Source organism: Eublepharis macularius, chromosome 7 (assembly GCF_028583425.1).
Source record: "Eublepharis macularius isolate TG4126 chromosome 7, MPM_Emac_v1.0, whole genome shotgun sequence".
In the NCBI taxonomy this organism is placed as follows: Eukaryota; Metazoa; Chordata; class Lepidosauria; order Squamata; family Eublepharidae; genus Eublepharis; species Eublepharis macularius.
Window position 1 is genome coordinate 74,828,778 of NC_072796.1, and position 20,263 is coordinate 74,849,040.

At 41.0% G+C, this 20,263-nt stretch overlaps 1 protein-coding gene across 1 annotated transcript in view; it reads right to left on the reverse strand.

Moving 5' to 3' along the window:
- NPC1 (NPC intracellular cholesterol transporter 1) overlaps positions 1–19,180 on the reverse strand; it is a 40,391-nt gene extending 21,211 nt beyond the window's left edge. The window contains exons 1-7 of the mRNA XM_054985350.1: positions 18,857–19,180; positions 11,133–11,255; positions 10,529–10,635; positions 9,790–9,965; positions 7,655–7,822; positions 1,563–1,812; positions 177–253 (exon numbers count right to left, since the gene is read on the reverse strand). Of these exons, the coding sequence (XP_054841325.1) occupies positions 177–253; positions 1,563–1,812; positions 7,655–7,822; positions 9,790–9,965; positions 10,529–10,635; positions 11,133–11,255; positions 18,857–18,952 (997 nt within the window). The 5' untranslated portion in view covers positions 18,953–19,180. The remainder of the gene's footprint in view (positions 1–176; positions 254–1,562; positions 1,813–7,654; positions 7,823–9,789; positions 9,966–10,528; positions 10,636–11,132; positions 11,256–18,856) is intronic.
- Positions 19,181–20,263: the final 1,083 nt, after the last annotated feature.

The window sequence follows — 20,263 nt, forward strand, 5'->3', positions numbered from 1 at the left end:
AAACTAGTGTACAACAAGCTGGTAATATGGAATAATACGTGATGAACTATTTAACTAGTACAGAACTTCACAATAATAAATAAGAATTTTAGCAGCGATATTATGACTACTCATTGTAAATTGAGAAAAATTAAACTACATTTAGTCAAACTCTACCACTACTTTCTAGTACCTACCAGTATTCTGGTGTGAATTCACAGAATAGGCAATGTTGCTGTCAATAGGAGCATACTCAGAAACGAAGTGTCTCTTCCTGCAAAAGAAAACATACACCATATCACTTTGATCATTCTTCTACTTTATTTTATTAGGTATTTTGATTCAAGACAAGCAAGACTACTGTTTATCAAGAAAAATGTAGTTGGAGATTATCAACATCTGATGTAGGTAAAAGGTAAAGGTAGTCCCCTGTGCAAGCACTGAGCCATTACTGACCCACGGGGGGACGTCGCACCACAACATTTTCTTGGCAGACTTTGTTATGGGGTGGTTTGCCATTGCCTTCCCCAGTCATCTACACTTTACCCCCAGGAAACTGGGTCCTCATTTTACTGACCTTGGAAGGATGGAAGGCTGAGTCAACCTTGAGCCGGCTACTTGAACTCGGCTTCTACCAGGATCGAACTCAGGTTGTGAGCTGAGCTTGGGCTGCAGTACTGCAGCTTACTGTGGTGCAGAGTGGTAAGCTGCAGTACTGCAGCCTGAGCTCTGCTCATGACCTGAGTTCAATTCTGGCGGAAGCCAGGTTCTTGCTATTGCAAGACCGAACTTTTAAAAGGCTTTCTCAGTCAAATACACTACCACAAGATGTATCAAAATCAGTTAAAATGACAATATTGGTGTATGCCATTTCAAACAACAGCTCTATTGTACTAAGCTAAGATGATGCAACTATCTGGCACACACATGATTTCTATAAGACATCATAAATCAAACTCAAATGAATACGAAAGCTAAACATCTTATGAACAATGTATCCCCCCTCAACCTGGATTATCTGCCTGTTTTCTGTTTGTTTTTAGAATTAGGAACAAAAAATAGCTAAAAATATTGTTTTAAAGAGTTCTTGTTTGCCATCATATTTTTTTCTGTTACCTTTGTATTTTCAGAATCTTACCAAGTACTACAGCTGAGGCTAAACAGGACATTGTCCACACTAACTATTCCCGAGCACTGCCTATCCCAATTCTCCTCACTTGCACAAAGTATTACTTCAAGGTAGCCAACTCATCGCATTCCATAGGCTCCCTACCACAGAGCTCAATATAATATTAACAGCACTGGATGTCCATGGGAAGCTATGCATATGATTATTAGGATATCTCCAATCTCTATATTCAAAAATTCATTAAGGAGCACACAGTGACAGTGGGTAGCTGAGTAAGTAAGCATTATAAATGGAATTATTGGAATTATCAGCAAGAGTGCACTCTGTGAACGTTCACAAGACAACTTGCGTGCATGTTATTTAACATTATATAAATAAAACCCAGATGTATTTTTCAGTTTCAAGACTTTGTATATATGTGTGTATGTATAAATAAATGAGGGAAGCTATTTACCTGTAACACCAGATACCAAAAATGGCTGCAAAAAATATAAGCAAAAAACCCATGTAGGAGAGCCACATGATGACATACATAGCATCAAAACCAAACAAAAGCCAAGGAGTAGGAGGTGGAGGGGGCTGTGGTTTGGGACCACAAACAAGAGAACAGTCCTGACAGCTGCAGGGTCCTGTAAAGTCATCCATAGACTCATTGCAGCCTTTAGTAGCATTATTCATAGGAGTCATTCCATGGATGGAAACATCTAAATAAAATATATTAAATACAAAAACAAAAAGGCAGGATATATAACTGAATTTGTATATATAGCTTATGACTAAAATTAATTTCATTTTACAAACATTCAAACAAACTTCATATTCTATCATCTTTTATAATCAAATAATACATTATAGAACTCACTTAATTTTTAGTATTTCACATCTATTTAAATACCTTTATTCTATCTTTCCCATCTATCTTTTCTATTGATATGCATTACTCAAGTCTTTTTCTCTGTCATTCTCTGTTTTAATTTAATTTTAATCTTGATTGTCAGCTATATAATAAAAAACCTTTCTATTTTTCTTGAAATTCTGAAATTGGTCTATTTTGTATAAGGGATGTAAATTTTGCCACGGTCACATATGCATTCAGTTTATTCTTCTATTCCTTCAAATAGAAGAGGCATTTTACTGCCTCCCATTTTTGCTGTGAACCTTACTCTTGCCACCATCACCATATACTTAAATAATTAACTGTGTATTTTTGTAATATTGTTCAGTAAGATACTTAACAGCATGTTTTTGGATCCATTGCAAACTTAACTTTTAATATCTTTTGCATTTCTTCATGTCTCTCTAGCCAATACTTTCTTGCTTTTTTGCATGTCCACCACATGTGATAAAATGTTGCCTTTGTGTCCTGACATTTTCAACACTTTTCATTATATTTTTTGTTTGCTTCTGCTATGTCTTAAGGGGTAATATACCATCTATAAAACATTTTATACCAATTCTCTCAATATTTGACACTGAGTAAACTTAATTTCTTTAGTTCAAAGATTTTCCCACTGACTCATGTGTACATTTTCTCCAAAATTTCATTCATTTTGTCATACAATTTTTACTTGCTGTTTCAGTGCTATATTGTAATAACATTTTATAATTTTTTCCCAACAAGTGTCTTAAAACTCCAGAAACAACTTGTTCAAAAGTTGTTCGTTTTCTTAGTCAGCCTCCTTCTTTAACTATTTCTTCTTTCAATTTTGATACCATTTGCTAATATAATAACCACAGAATGTTTTTTCCTTCATCTTGAACTGTTTGTCAAGATTTTATTTTTCCTTGTTTATCCATCATATTCTCATAGGTTATATGGTCAATTTTTTCTTTCTTATACTGTTACCACAATAAACATCCTATGACTTAAAATTGATGGAAATAGCTAAATAGTTTTCTTCAGTCTGGCATATCTGTATCTTAACATTAGTAAACCATCAGGAAAATGCCTTAATTCACTTGTATTAAGTTTACATTTTGGCCTGAGAAGCATTGACAATTTAAGATACCTATTAATCTCACTATAAGACCCATACAAAACTGCTCAGAACTCCATAAAACCATTTCCATAACAAGTCAACCCCCCTACACACACTGACCTCAATAACCATCAGGAGTCTATTTTTAAGCCTGTCCTTGTGTGCACAAACATACATCCAAAAAAAGAGCACAGCGGCAGCTTGGAGATGTTGTAGGACATGTCTACACTTGAAGATACAAGTCTCTTCTGCACCTCCTTTAACCAGCTTCAGCAATATTTCAACACAGAATCCATCGTTCTGAAGGACTCTGTGTGCTATTTGAAAGTCATAGCGTTCTTCTCACCTCCCTTTTGTGCTACTCCAGTGTGTCCAATGGAGTGTCACAGGGCTTGGTTTTGGGCCCAGAGGTTTTCAATATTTTTATAAATGATCTGGACAAGGGTGTGAAGGGATTACTCATTAAATTTGCAGATGACACCAAACTGGTAGAGGGAGCAAACACCCTTGAAGACAGGGATAGAATTCAACAAGATCTGAAGACACTGGAAAAGTGGGCAGATTTGAATGGCATGCAATTTAACAAGGATAAGTGCCAGGTTCTGTACCTGGAAAACAAAAATGCAAAATATTTATACTGGATGGGAGATACACTTCTGGGTAGCAGTGTGTGTAAATAGATCTTGGGGTATGGGTGGAAGGGAAGCTAAATATGAGCAGTCAGCATGATGCAGCAGCAAAGTAATGTAAATAGAATCTTGGGATGTATCAACAAAGGCAGAACATCTAAATCATAGGGTGTCACTGTCCCAGGTCAGGCCCCACCTGGAGTATTGTGTGTAGTGCTGGAGGCCTCGCTTTAAAAAGGATGTGGACAAATCGAAACAGGTACAGAGGAGGGCAACCAGGTTGATCATGGGCCTGGAGACCAAGCCCTATGAGGAAAGACTGAGGGACCTGGGAATGTTCAGTTGGGAAAAGAGGAAGTTGAGGGGAGACATAATTGCTCTAAGTATTTTTAAAAAGGTTGTCACTTACGGGAGGACGGGAGCGATACCTGTTGGCAACAGAGAATAGGACTTGCAATAAGACTTGTTTAAACTACAGAAGGGAAGGTACCAGCTGGATATTAGGAAAAACTCCATGTTAAGAGTAATTCAACAATGGAATCAGCTGCCTATGAGGTGGGTTCCCCCTCACTGGCAGACTTCAAGGAGCAGCTGGACAAATACTTGTCTGAGATGCTTTAGGCTGTTCCTGCATTGTGCAGGAAGTTGAACTATATGGTCGTTAAGGCCCCTTCCAACTCTATGATGCACTCCTCCTCACTGAAGCACACCAGACCAAGCTAGAGGGATGGTAAATGGATCTCCTGATTCCTATGAAAGGCTAGGTTTGGTAGAAAGGAGGGATCTGTCCTAAGGATTACCAAGCCCTTTTGGAGTATAACTCATAGTGGAACATTCCAAGACTTGTCTTTGCTGATGTGATGGCCACCTATCTCATCTATTTTCTTCTCTATTTGAAGATAAGGGCATAGTATTCTTATTCTCCTTTGTCTAAACTAAACCTCATCTAGGGCTGTGTACCTAAAGATCTGGTGGGAGGGGATAAGCGATCTACTTTCCAATGGTTTAGCCACAGACTGAGGCAAATCATGAAGTTGGCAGCAAGGGACATTCCAGAGATTGCATGGTATCCAAGGTGGTGTTGGCCATGAAGGCTGAGGTGCTCTCTCTCTCAGCAGAGCTTCACTAGATCTGATCGGGCTTGTTTTTGGGATTTGCAGGTGCTCATCTTTCCACAGGACCACAGATCTAGCAAAGACTGAGGCGAATGAACTAGCCCTGATGGCTGGTGCTGCGACTCTGGGAGCTTTCTTAAGGGAGAGTTCATTCTTTCTGTCCACAAGGTCCCTGAGTGCATTGTCCCCATGCTCAGGGAAGCACCGTATTCAAGATAAGGGCAAATAACAGAGTTATTTCTGGAGTATCTCCTGCCTGCTTGAGTTGAATTAGAGGGATTTAGCATGCCTGAAATGAAAGCACTGCTGATTTGCTTCAATGGGGTTTCCTCTGAGGTTATTACTGCAGCAGCAGCAACAGTTTGAAAGCCTCCTGCCCCACTCAGCAAGGGAGGGGGAGGTTGGCAGACACTTTGGCTGTCAAGACATTGGTCATTCCCTCAACCTGGGGAGTTGGCACAGGCACGGTATCTGCTCTAGAAGCAATCATTCTGTTAGCGAAGTGCTCCGCCAAGCTCTCCAGGCTCCCACAGAGCATCCTCATGGTCTGCACTGAAGAGGTGCCATGGTGGGCAGCTGCCGTGCTTAAGGACTTTTTGCAGTATTTCAGCATCTTGTCATCGTTTCCTCCCTCATTTGCCTCATCATTCTCTCTCTACCCCCTAGCTAAATGTGGAAGCACAGCAAAAATATTTGCATAGCCTTTCCAGTGGAGCAAGCAGGGGGTGTAACCCATTCCAGGATACCTTCCTCCACTGACAGAGAACTGTATTGATTTAATATAGTTTGTACAACTCAAGTTTTGTTAGTTTTCTTGAATATATACTAACAGAAAGGCAGGAAATAAACAAAATTTGTTTAATATAGTATTTTCTTTGAATCAGAATAATCTGAAGCAAACAATGAAAATACAACTATTCCCTACACCAAGATGTAACAGGGGCCATCCAGATTACAGATTTGAATAGAAAACCATGAGTTGAGGTTGATTATATGATCACAATATACACAAACTTTATATGGTGGTGGGTATTAGCTAGACAACTTCAAGCATTCTTAGATTAAGTGGATTGTTTAGAACCTTTCCAGGCCTGGTTATAGAACTGAAATAGCCTTGGTTGCCCTGGTGGAAGACAAAGAGAGTCCAACTCTCGTTGGTTCTCCTGGACCTCTCAATGGCTTTCAGTACCATCAATCATGGTATCCTTCCGAACCACCTTATTGGGCAGGGATTGGGAACCGTTTTGCAGTAATTCTAGTCCTACCTGGAGGATAGGTGCTGGAGGACTGCTGCTCAGCTCCTTGGTCTTTCGAGTCCCACAAGGCTCCATCTTGTCCCCTATGCTTTTCAACATCTACATAAAACTACTGGGTGAGGTCATCTGGAGATTTCGGCTGGTTATCATCAATATGCAGATAACACTCAGCTGTATCGTGTGCTTCCAGAAAGAGGGAAGTGCTACTGATGACTAGACAGTCTGACTGGGGACTTAATGTGTCATTCATTAGGGCTGCACTCCTCTTGAAGGAGAAAGATCTGTATGTTTTGGGGGTGTTCTTGGATCCAGGTCTACTGCTGAAAAAGCAGGTGGTAACTGTGGCCAGGATCACCCTTTACCAGCTTTGATTGGTCAGCCAGCTGCAAGCCTCTCCTGGGCAAGAAAGATCTGGACACTGTGGTACATGCCCTGGTTACATCTATATTAGATTACTGCAATGTGTTTTATGTGGGGCTGCTCTTCAAAATTGTTCACAAATTTCAATTGGTGCAGAAAGCTGCAGCCAGGATGTTCACTGGAATGGGTTCTAGAGGCCATATAAATGCAGTCCTGCCCTTTTATACTGGCTCCCAATTGGTTTCTGGGCACAAGAAAAGGTGCTGGTGTTGGCCTTTAAGAATCTATATAGCTTGGAATCAGCACGCCTTATAAACTTACCCAACCACTATGGTCACCTTCCAAGGCCCTGCTTTGGGTGTCCCTACTTTCTGAAATTAAGCAGGTGGCAACCTGGGAGAGGCTTCTCCATCACTGTACCAAAACTCTGGAACTCTCTCTCCCCAGGGAGACTCATCTGTCCCCTTCTGTAGTTGTTTTCTGCCACTTTTTTGTTTCATCTGGTGTTCCCGCAGTAATTCTTCCTTCCTGCTCTGTTTTGAAAAATTGTTTTTATGTATGTGTATTTTATTGTATTACATGTCTATTTTAACTTGGTTTTCATTGTTTAAATGATGTGATTTCGTTTAGTTTTAAAAGATATGTTTTATCAAGTATATTTCTAATCTGTTATCCGCCTTGGTGGCCCTGATCAGGGCAGCAAGGTAAGGTATACATTTTGTAAATAAATAAACTTAAATGGTGTCCTTGTTCAGCTTAATAAATCTATCAATGGAATCTATCAATTAATTATTTCAACCAGTGAGTGATCATACCTGTGCTATTATTTCAACTGAAATCCCTCAATGTGAGCTCTTAGAATGGAAGCAAGTTATACCCAGTACTTGTCTCAAATTTTGGATCTTTTGTGATTTTGGAACAACAACATTTCCATAAACTGATCTCATCTGTAGACAAAGACATTAGGGTAGTCTACAGAATACTGAACAAATGCTAGATTGAAATTAAACAGAAAGTGAATGTTTGTTCTGCTTTCAGTACTTCTAAACAGCCACATTAACTTTCACATGATTGCCAAAGATACAGCTGCATATTTTTGTACATTTTACAACAACAGCTTAATCACTTGTGTATGTAATATAAAGCTGTTATCTTACTAACTATACTTCAGTAAATAAATACATCTTAAACCATTTGTATTTCCTACCTGAAAAAACTGGAATCATGTTGAACGGAGTCTGACCATTATCCTTGCTGAGCATGTACTGAATCCAGTTGGTTGCATTACAGTCTTTAACATCTTTCCCACATAGTAGCCCTAATGCTTTAACATTGCTTGATGGAGCCTCCACATCTTTACAGGCATTATACATATCTAGAAGTGTGGTCAAGAAAGAAAAAAACATTGCCACTACTGGAAGATACAAATGGGATTCCGTAAGTGAGCCACAGGAATAAAGCACCTCTATGTTTGTAACAAGACACGTGGACATTTTTTTAACTGTTCAGAATTAGCCATAACTCTACAAATCCACTTTTCAGCTTGCAAACAGCAAACATCCCTCTCATCTTTGTTATGAATAGAAGATAAATGAAGGAGGCATGTCTCCCTTTGCACAGTTTTGCTTAAAAATACAAAAAAATAATGCTTGGCTTTTACAGAAGGCTGAACAAAGGGAGACATGAGAAGGCAGACACCTCACTCAAGAGATAGGAAACAAAGGTGTGATTGCCAATCTCAGGGTGTGGCCCAGAAATCAAATGAACTACAGTAGATTGCAGCAAAGGCTCTGGTTTTCCAGTCTGTGGTGACCAAGGATACTGCAATTGCATTGTTACTTAAAGCAGCTTTAGCCCAGTAGCTGTTTCAAGAAAGGAAGAATCAGATCAGCTGCCAGAGTGGGTAAGATATCATTGCAAGATTTGCAAATCTTGAAGCAACTGGAGAGTAGGAAGTACACCCCATTCACATTTGAGGGGAGGGTCTAATTTTTGCAACACTAGGTGTACTCAATTGAAGTGATATAAACACTCAATTGTTTTAGGCACTCCTCCCACCCAGCCTAGACCACTTCTATCATTTATATAGAAGATTCCACCTCTCCAAAGAGCCTACTCAAGGCAGCTTACAAAGTAAAACATACCATAAAACTCATTAACAATTAATATATTATTAAAAACCCAGTATTCTAGAACTGGAGTCAGACTGGGGACAAGAATGGTCAATAGCAATAGAAAGAAAGAAAATGGGAAAAGGTTCCTGTCCCCTTACCCATACATTCATTTTGGTGTGAAAGTCAAAAACCATTCAAAGTCCTTTATAGATGGGAACAGAACACACACATCAACAAAAGAGAACAGAATAGCAGCATCCACCTCTAACGATGGCGCTTTCCTCCAGAATAAGGAACCTCCCTCAGATGCAAGAGACTGTACCACTAGTGGAAGAGCCTTGAAACAAATGAAGCCATCTTATACAGAATCATACAAATAGTCTATCTCAAGACTTTGCAGCAGTGATAGGTTGCATACAGTAGAATAAAGCACTGCTGTAAGCTGAACTGGTCCATGAGATCCAACCTAAAATATATTTCCCTATGCAACATCTAGTTTTGTCCCAGATTTACATAAACATTTTTTAGTAGCAGATTGTAAAGAGTGGGCAAACCCTCTGGGCCTGGTTCTGGTGCTGATAACAGCCACACAGTACCCCAGAAGCTCTCCCAGAGTAGTATGCCCTGCCTGTTTATACCAGACTCACAGGTTTCAGGGTTCTTAGCTGGAAGCCCTTGTGCACAGCAGGCAGACACTCAAGACACAGGAAGGATAATTATTTATTAGCTCAAGAGAACAGTCAAATTAACAATACTCACTCTTGAGGCAAAGCAATGGCAGTAAAAAAAAGAGCTTGACCTAATCTTAGCTAAAACAAAGCCCACTAGACAAATAGGTACCCAACCTCCATGCTCCTGTAATTCAGCCTCTTCCTCCTTTCTTTTCGATCCACCCCGCCTTTTCTTAAGCCTGGGGGAGGAGCCGCCTAATCAAGGACAACCACCAGGTGCACTTAATTAGCCACTTATCCACTGTTCTAGACACAGATGTCTTCCAAAGAATATTCTATTACATATTATGTTACATTTGGTTTCTTATGTCAGTCTCATCAATAGGACTAGTGACTGATCCCCTTTAGCCAGCCAGATAGTCTCCTCTAACATTTCCCCTCCTCACTTAATCACTTCTGGCCTGCAGATGTGCCACCCGGTCATTTATACGTGTATATGCAGGGAAATAATTCCTTTTAGAAATCAAGGGCATAAAAAAAATGATTGGCTTGCTTACCATTAGCAAATGTTTCTCCAATGTAATACTGCAGCTCTGCGATGCTGGTTCTGTTCTCTTTCTTAACTAGATCATAATAGGGAATTCTTTGTGTGACATTTAGAAACTCAGACTGATGAGGACTGCAGCTTAGCTCACAGAACAGATTAATTAAATTATAGAAACATGATGGACACCTTAAAAGAGAAAGTCAACATCAGAATTTATCCAGTATGTGGAATTATACACAGCCTATATTTATATACATCATATTGAAAAAACTGTCATTGTACTGGCTCTGTTTTATATTATTTCAATTATCAGACAAAGACTGGACTAGTGTCTGAGACACTCCTTGAGAGAATAGTGAATATGATAAACAAGTTCTTCCCTCATTTTTCTTAGAATGCCTGTTAGATTTCCTCTAGTTTAAAAGAAAAATAATCAGGTTGCCAGGTCTCCTGCTATACCACTAGCAGCACCGCCCGCCCACCAACCCCTCCTGTTGCTAGACAGGCGGTGGGAGGGAAAAATCACCATTGCATAGATGTCATTTCAGGGGTGAACCCAGAAACTCTTGGATTTCATCATAGTATTTCCACTGCATCTTAGACCAGCATATCTTCAGTTCCAGGTTCAAACTGCAAATAATGTCATGCTGTTGGTGTAACAGCACACTCTGTATCCCCACCCCACGCCCAGTCTTTCACTGGGTGACAGCCTATGGCAACCATAGTCATTGTTGCAAGTAATAACATACCTGGAAAGAAACTGCAAAGGAAGCTCCAAGTTGGCTTTCAAAGTTTGAAGCTGCTGCACATCACAACAAAGGCTAACATTCTCAAAGAACAAACCTGGGCAGAGTTCCTTAAGAAAAAACAATATGTAAAAAACGTTATTTGAATTATCATTTTTAAATACATCTCCCAGATTCACTTCTACTTTAGAAGACCTACACCTGATTCTGAACACAGTAGTAACATAAATATTATATTGTTTTCAACAAGCACAGTTCAAAATGAGTGTGACAGTGAAAGCAGTATTTTACACTTCCTTAAAAGTTACAATTAACTGAAATAAAGGGGACGGGATTTGACATCACTTTAAATTTTACAGAACTTGAAACTGAGAACTGTGCATACCAACTACACAGGACCGAGTGCAGTAATCAGAGTGTGGTTTACAGCATAGTTAACATATTATTCAAATGAATGCTGGGGATAAGGGCTGATAATGCACACAACTGTAATACAAAATTATTTACACACAATTTAAGAGGGAAAGTATGCTTATATCTTCTCTCTCAATCCCCTCCATGTTATTTTTAGGATCATATGGTAGAATCTGATCCACAGGAGATTTACCTGCACTAGATCATAGCCATCCTTCGGTAGAGGCAATGGTGGGCCATCATATTCACAGTTGTACCTTTTACCATCCGATGTTATTCCACATTGGCCGTACCAGACACAGGAGTCTGAAAATGCCTAAGTAATTTTTTTAAAAGTTAGGAACCCAATAAGTTAATTAGTTTAAAGTAGTAACTTTGACGATATTTTGAAAAGAAAGCTAAACTGAAAGCCCATAATTTTCACAACGCTAACACCTTCCAATTTTGGAAACATTTTCAAAGAGAAGATATTCAAAAATACAGGTGACAGCAAAGGAGATAGTTTAAGTGCACCCAAGGGCTTGACCTCTTCACTGTGGTGCTTTGAGTTTTATTGTTTGAACAGCAGGACACTGTGATACAAACATATTTTGAAAGTAATCTCAGTTGCTGAAGCAATCTGTCACATGGCATAGAATTGGACTGTTATCAAAGAAATAAAAGTCCTGACTCTTCTCAGCACATAGAATTAGCTGTATGGCTACGATAACACACATGCACATATACAGACCCTGAGTCCTTCAAAGAGATCAAACCCAATACAAAACCCCACAAAATCATTCACCCAATGCCGAAAACATGTAATTTAACACCACTGTTATTTTAAATACTTATATGGAACTTATAATAACATAATAATAACATTCAATTTATATACCGCCCTTCAGGACAACTTAATGCCCACTCAGAGTGGTTTACAAAGTATGCTACTATTATCCCCACAACAAAACACCCTGTGAGGTAGATGGGGCTGAGAGAGCTCTGAGAGAGTTGTGACTAACCCAAGGTCACCCAGCTGGCTTCAAGTGGAGGAGTGACAGTTGTCCGGAGTCTACAGCCCAGCCCCCGGACTTACCTGGAGAAGAGGACAGGAGACCCCCCCCCCGGGAGACAGTGGCCCAGCTACCTCAGCAGACAGCCAGACCCAGACCCAGCTGGCCACAGGGGGGAGGGAAGAGACACTCAAGCCCCAGCCAATTCTATGGGCTCCTGAAGACGGTGCCCCCAGCCACCCTCTAATATTTCCTAAGGGGAAAACATTTCCAAGGAGGCTCTCAGGCAGAAACATACAGGGCCAAGGTTGCCAGTGGCCAACAGCACACTCTCAAATGCAAGAGGAAGCCCAAAAGAACCAAAGTGAATCAAGGAGACCAACATCAAACCAGAGAACCATGTCAGAAAAAAGAATTCCACCCAAACCAAACAGAAGCACAGGACATTGTTGCAATTTAACCCAACTGAAATAGTGTCACTCACAGAAGCCAGGCAGACAAGAGGGATTGGCCACTCCCTCCCTGCCTTACTCCTCCTTATGCCTCTGTTTCACTCCCTCCCCCCACTAATCCTCCTCCTTTCTTGGAAAAAAAGTGAGAAAAGCACAGGAAGGATCCAGCCAGCGAATGAAGTTACATTTCTTGAATTTATCCAGATTTATCGGGGGGGGGTGTCTTGATCTGGGTTCTCAGATCAGATCCTGGGTTCTCTTATCTGATTCAGGAAAGCCAGATTTAGCTGAATTGGCAAAAATCTGGTTTTTTTTTCCTTAATCCAGACTGCACACCCCTAACTGGGAGTAGGACTTGCATTTGGGACTGGCTTTTGACTAGGAATTGCCTTTGTTTAAGATTTTTCTTTGCCTGGAAAGCTTTGGAAATGTTTCTCCACGTGAAACAATGGAAACTGTATACATCCCTATATAAGTATTCCATGAAAATATTTAATACCCTGGCATTCCAATACCCCCGCATTCCAATTTAAAACTCTTCAAAAGGAGAAAACAAAGATTTAAAATCCCACAATACAAAATTAACAAATCACTGAAATCAACAATTAAAAATTACATCAATAGCCTAACAAACTCAAACATACAACTTGAGAATCAGAATATTCCAAAGGCCCTCAGGAACAAAATCTTCTCTTTGCATACAAGCAATGATCAGGGGTTAACAAGGAGAGCTTGCCAAAAGAAGAAAGCTGCCTCATTCTCTCCTCCTTACCATTTAGGTAGCAAGCACAATATCCAATCTGAAATTAGTCATCATATATTAGATATATGATGTGTATTTAACAAATTTGCACCAAAATTATTTTTACCATCTTTCTCTACAAGTGCTTATGTCTGATCTACATATTCTCTGAATATCTGAACATGGAGATTAAACATACATTTTTTCAGGTAAAGAGAATAAGAACAGTTTGGGTGCAAATTTGCTTTACTTCTGATTTAAAATTATATTGAAGAAAAGCAGTAATTGATACCAAGTTAAAGGTGTAAAAAGGTCCTGGTAACAATATTTCATAATTGCCAGATGTTAAGAAGTCTGCTAATACAGTGTTTATATAGTACCCTGGGATGTGAGTATAGTGTTTATGTGAGCGCAGACGGTACTATCCACTACCACTGGTTATACAGGAGTATTTATTACAAAATATCTGAGTTTTGAACTGAGATAAGGTTGCTCAAGTGTTGTTTTTCAAAACTCAAGCTCAGCAAACTTTGCCACCTGCAACTTCAATTATCTATGTACCTTTCACTCAACCCACAATGTTAAAATAATTTGTGTAAGTGCTGACAATGTTAGTCTGACATTACCAATCTTAAAATAAGGGAAAATATTACAAGTAGATAAAAGAAAGCAAAAATGCCAGTGTCTTCAGTAATTCATTCATTACAAGCCCAAAGAGAAGGAACAGCAGCATAAATATTCAAAGGGGTGGAGGATCCAGACTATTACCAAGCAGAGCCTTGACAAGACAAGACTTTACAGGGGTCATGTGACAAATCATCTGGTCACAGCATATTTCTAAGGGGCTGGAAAGAAACATGCTGACAACAGCACTTTCCTGCCCGAACCCTACACAGAGATTTTCCCTTCGAGCCAGCACTTTACATTAACTAGAAACCACAACTAGGATGGCAAAGCAATAGCATATAACATTTAATAAGATATCTTTGCAGAGGCCCTTCCCAATCCAAATCTAATCTCAGTCACAAATTCACTAGATGGCCACTGACAAACCACTGTCTCCTAAGTACCTGCTGCTCACACACATGCCTACAATATGAGAGTATTAGTATTAGCCTGCTTTGCTGTTATAAGGCACTGAAAACGGGTATATAATGTGGTGGCCACAGGAAGAGCTGGAGAGCGGGGAGCCTCCTGACAAAGAGGGAGACCTGCCAAGCTGCAACAGACTCATAGAGACCCTTTCCATGGGGCATTCCAGGCATGAGAGGAGCAGAGGTAGTTTGACATTGCCTTCTTCTGTGCAGCAATCCCAATACTCTTTGGTGGTCTCCCATCCAAGTGCTGACTGTAGCTCACCCTGCTTAGTTCCGAAGCCCTGACAAGCTTGGCCAAACTGGGAAGGAAAGAGAAAAGACTGAGGAATTATTTTGGAAGGGAGAAGAGAGTCAAACCTTAAGAAGGACGGAAAGTTAACAAGGACCATCCTTGGAAGCAAAGTGAACAAGGGCTATTCTATATAATTCATAATATTTGCAGCATACAAGTAACGTTTTCCTGCACAGTTCTCAATTACAAGGTTTATTGGGTTTAATTTCTGAACAATACCTACAGCTTCTTAGCTCAGTACAAAACTAACAAGTGTTTCCACTTTTAACAGTTCTACATAAAACAATCATAGAGAAAATACTAGTGGCACCAATACAACAAAGTTCTGGAAGCATACTCATAGTAGGACATTGTTTTAAAACTAAAATTTCAGACAGTTTATCTTTGGAATGACCTTCAGTAATCTATTATGTGACAAATGCATGTGGTCTACGCTTGACCATGATTTTGTTCTCTTGCAACCCACCCAGGCAGCCAAAAGGGAGGGGATCTCCTTGGTGACTTCTAAATGCTTCTTTATTCATTTTATCCCATACAGAGGCTAAGGGGCAAGGATGCTCTGCAAAGAAAGAGACCCCTACTGGCCTCATACTCAGTAATCTAGGTAAGCTCTCACTATACATTGGCAGGAAACTATGGAGAGTAGCAACATCACTGCCGGTGAAGACTAGGTACACTCCAGTCATCAGCCAGCTTCACCCAACACTCATAACTTGTTTTACCATGTAGGTTCTGAATCTGAGAAGAATCTTTAAACTCAGCCATTACCTTTTCTCCCTCAAACATGACCATAGATACCAGGACACACAAACAGGAAGGCTATGCCTTAAAGAGGCCACATTTGTATCATCCAGGAATGGAATACAATTTTGCTTCTCATTTCTCACTGTATTGCAGTTTGCCCCTGAGCTACTAGCCATTCACAGTACTATTTACTTTGAACTTATTGCTGAAATGTACATTCTTGTCTAAGTACCCCCACCCCTTTTCCTTGTAAAAGGCATATGGTTATATCCTTCCACTCTGTTTGTTTAAGAGTGCTACGTTCAGTCAGTGCAAAGTGCATTCCACTGGCAGAAGACTCAATATGTTACACTCTGCTCTTAGCTGAGCAGTAGGATGCAGTCCATTCATCACAGCGCTCCTCCTCAATACAAAACCAATATAAATGCACTGTGTGCAATTAAACACATCACATTTGGAATCGAGTCTCAGGGAAGTTATCATCTATAGGTTTTTTGCATAGGCTTCCAATCCTGTACATATTGAGAGATGGGGTAAGCTAGCTGTTGCAATTTCAGTGGTACTCTTTCCTTCCCTGACTGTAGTTATTTTCCTCACAAAAGCTTGTTTTTGCAGGCAGATTCTGGTGATTCCAGGGGATTCCCAGGGAAGCCTAGGAGCTTATGGATTAACACAAATGATGCTCTCCTAACTACTGGGCTATGAAGGCTTCTTATAGGAAAAGGACCATGGCTGCTTCTTGGCACTGTGATCATGTATCTTGTGTGAGAAAAATGAATCAACTTCATGACATTATCGTAACTTCTTTCACTGCCACATTTGCCTACTGAAACTGTCCATGAATGGGTTCAATATGGATGCTACACACCAATGACATGACTGGTGGGTGGCAGTAGAGTTGCCAAGGACACAACAGGAGAGGCTGTCCATTCTGCTGTGATAGCCTTTGTTTCCACTGGCAATGCTTCACTTTCAGTCACAATTCATTACTGAGCTGAAGTATATATCACCAGTTTAGCAAGATCATATGTTCAATCATTTAATTAGCAGTTAATACTGCTAATTATGATGTTCCCTCATCCTTAAACAACAGAAACTCCAGAGGCATTTTTAAAATTCCAACATTCCAATAACAAATTATTTACTTTAGAGGGGGAAAGTGAGGAGAAATCAGGGGTTGAAAATTTCTAAAGTAATTCAGCGCACGTGCACACATGCATGCATATTTTCCCCCCAAGTACTCTAGTATACTTTCTTTTAGTACTCTCTCCTGGAGTTAATAATGCTGGCACCCACTTTCTAGTACCCCAAGCACCTTCTCTTAACACACCAGAGCTTTCCTTCAGTTGTTAGCTGAATCTAAAGGTCTCCACAGGCAGTTTCCAACCACACCCAACCAGGGATCTCTTCATTTTCCAGAGATATCTCCCTGTTTGCCTGGGTAGGGAAAATCTCCTCTCCTTAGAAGATCTATCCCCTTTCTTCGGCCTGTTTGGGAGTCTGCACCTTCTACCCAAACCTCCATAAACACTTCACCAGTTTTCTTGCCTGCTCTCTGTTGGGACTCCATCTCCCAAATCTTCACAGACCCACCTCTTTCCAGCTCACACTACCCAATCAGATGCCTTGGAGTGGCCTGCCACTCCAAGGTCTCTGATTCTGTAAGGGATTAACTCTTAACAGTCTCCTGCAGCTCTGTGTGTACAGCGCTTCCAGGCTTTGTAAAACGTGCAGTCCATCATAGCATTTTATGTACCATGTGGTATGTTTGCAAAATTCAAACAAGAATGAAAAGTATACTTTTAAATAATGGTTACAAATAGAATCAAATTAGATATGGAACTCCAGTTGCTACAATAAGACAGAACCACAAGAATGTATCTTTGACATCTGGCAACAAGATGGGGGGGGGGGGTGTTTTAACCACTGTGGTAAAGGAAAGAATGTACTGAAGTTTAGAAATTATCATTCCAGACCTGGATCACTCAGGCTAGCATAATCTCATCAGATCTCAGACGCTAAGGATCAGCTCTGGTTGGTACTTGTATGAGAGACAAGCAAGAAATTTCAGGGTTACTATGCAGAGGTAGGTAATGACAAATTCCCTCTGAATGTCTCTTCCCTTGAAAACCCTATGGGATCACCATAAGTCAGCTGTGACTTGATAGCAAAAAAAAAATCAGTATTGTCAACTGAAAAATTCATCTTTCTAAATATTTTATATTCAATAAAGATGGTCCAGATAAAGCACATGCATAAAACCTAAGCCTCTGGTACCCACAGTAATAGGAATCAGATGTATAAAACATCATTCTCTACCCTGGACAAGCAGCGGAATTTGAATTAGTATTTTCAAAAATATTTTCAAAATCTTTTTGAAACAGTTTCAATAGATATCACTGTACTTGTTGCACTAACAGCTTCAACTATTCTAACCCAGGTTTTGTAGTAGTAATTCAAGCCACGGATTGCAACTCATAATGAATTACTTATCACTACTACAGGCAGATTAGCTACAAGCCTCCAGACAACATATCTTAATTATGATAGTAAGTGTTGGGTGGGGAGTCAATAGCTATGAGCAACTAAACTGAAGCTGCTAAGATTCTGACAAACTACTGTGGAATTTACTCAGTAAAGTAAGCAGGGATGTTTAACAACTTCTGTACTCTTCAGCATTCATTTTAGAGTCAGAGTGTTCAGTGCTGTATAAGTGACCTGTGTTTGAGTTTATTTCAGACAATTCTGTCTACATGTCAGAAACAAAAACAAGCTTTGCAAACAGAGCGATTTTTACCAGGCCATCATAGTGGCCCTGAGCAGAAAGCCTGCCTGTAAGCTACCTGCTACATGACTTCCCTGTCTTATGACTACAGATATTCAGGGCAACCTGACATTTCAGCTGAACTCACCAAGCTGCTTTTTCTACTATAACATGACTTTTCTTTCTTCTTCTTTGTAAATCACTTTAATAACAAGTGCGATCTGTTAGCACTGTGAATGGTTCACCCCAGTTTAAGTTTACCTTGTAGCAGAAGCCAACAGATGAATTTAAAACTATTTTTAACTAATCAAGTGTGAGCAATCTTACTGCAAAAGAGTCATGAGCAAGGAAATCACAGTGGAAGGCTTACCACTACTCTTAAGAAGTGGCAAACCACAAAAGCACTTCATTGGAAAAAATACAAGAACTGTTTATGTCCAGAGTTGCATGCTGCAAAATAGTAAGTGTTGCTCAGGCGACAACTAGGACCAGCCACAGAATTATTCTCTTTGCCCAGACTTCCCTCATTCTACAAAATCCGCAAAAGCAAAACTTCAGCGCCCATTTAAAAAGAAAAGAAGGCAAGAAGCAATGGAAGTCGTGCTTGTGGTCAGAAGAGCCAATCCCCACCCCTTAAAGAACACCCCCTACTATCTTACTCCAATCCACCACCATACGGAACAGGCGACACCGATAAGGTTTCCCCCCTCCCTGCCGCACAGACGCCCCCCTCATTCAGGCAGGCCCACGGGCCGGAATTCTCCCCCTTAAAGGCTTGACTTTCTCCAAGGCAGGCCAGCCGTGCCCCCGCTGCCCCAGAACCACGCCACTCACCCGGCCAGGAAGAAGCACTAGCAGGCAGACGACTGCCAGGCTCAGGCCGCAAAGCCTCCCGCAGTCCGAGCGGCCCAGACCAGCTAGCCGCCCCATCCTCGCGGCCTCGATGGCACCACTTGCTGCTCCTACAGTCTGAGCGGCCCCGCGGCAGCCAAGAAATTGCTCAGCGCCGCAAGGGCAGTCCCTTCGCTGGAGCCGGACGGTGTCGAGAAGCTGCCGGGGACGTCAGAGGAGCCGGCTTCCCCCGTTCCTCGCTAGGCTCGAACCCAACCAACCAGCCCGCCTTGCTTCGCCTCAGCGCTACTCCTCCTCTGCAGAGCAGAGGCAGCCGACAGCCCTTTCCTGGGAGGCGGTGCTAAAGCCGCCCCCTCACGCCACCAGCAGGCGCAGCCCGAGTTTCCTGCTCAAGGGCAACACCTGGCCGCGTCGGAAGCCGCCAAGCGCCTTCTTAACTCGGTCTGCCCAGAAGTCAGAAGGTTTTAGTTCCCGTTCCTATGGCTGAAGCCCAATCAACGGAAACGTATTTGGGGGATTGCTGCGCTCAAAACTAAATACGGAGCCTTGGTGGAAGGAATCCCGCGGGTTTCAGCGGGGCTTATTTCTTAATATACTGCGCGTAGGTTTGCCACCGCAGTTTCCTTATTTCCTTCGCCAGGAGCTCTTCTTTGACGATCACGGCTGGGACAACAGCGCCGCGCTTGGGGAGGGAGGACAAATGCAGCCGTTTTTGTGCACACTCACTAATCATGTGATTTGCTTGAACAAGCGGCACGGCAATGTGTCTGCGTCCTCTTAGTTTTTTTTTTTTAATCATCACAAGACTTCAGTGTGTTTTGTTTCAAACCCTGCCTACATTGTTCATTTTTAAATGTTGTATCAGCGTTTCTTTCAGCCTGATTCAGATGCCTTTATTTTCAATACGCCCTTCGTACAGAAGAATTCCTGTGTTGGGAATTCATGCTGCCCTACTACCAGTACATTATAAATATAAGTCTTGTTGATGTTTGTCGATCTCACGCACAGTTTTGGCTGTTTTTCATAGGAAAGTGACCAAATAGCCCCAAGTGGACATTTAAGTTAAATCAGATATATTCATCACACCTGTCCTAAGCTTTTCAGCCTTTTGGTAGTCCAGATGCAGATATGAGCCCCTTAAATGGACATGTGGGAAAAGTCTCAGGCTCCACCCTAATCCCTGCAATATGGGCTGTGTGTGTAAAGTGCTGACAAGTCACAGTCAACTTATAGTGATCCCTGTTCTGCTTTTCAAGGCAAGAGACTAACAGATGTGGTTTGCCATTGGCCGTCTCTACATAGCAATGCTAGTCTTCCTTGGTGGTCTCCCATCCAAGTAGTAACTGGACCAACCCTGCTTAGTTTCAGAGATCTGACAAGATCAGACTA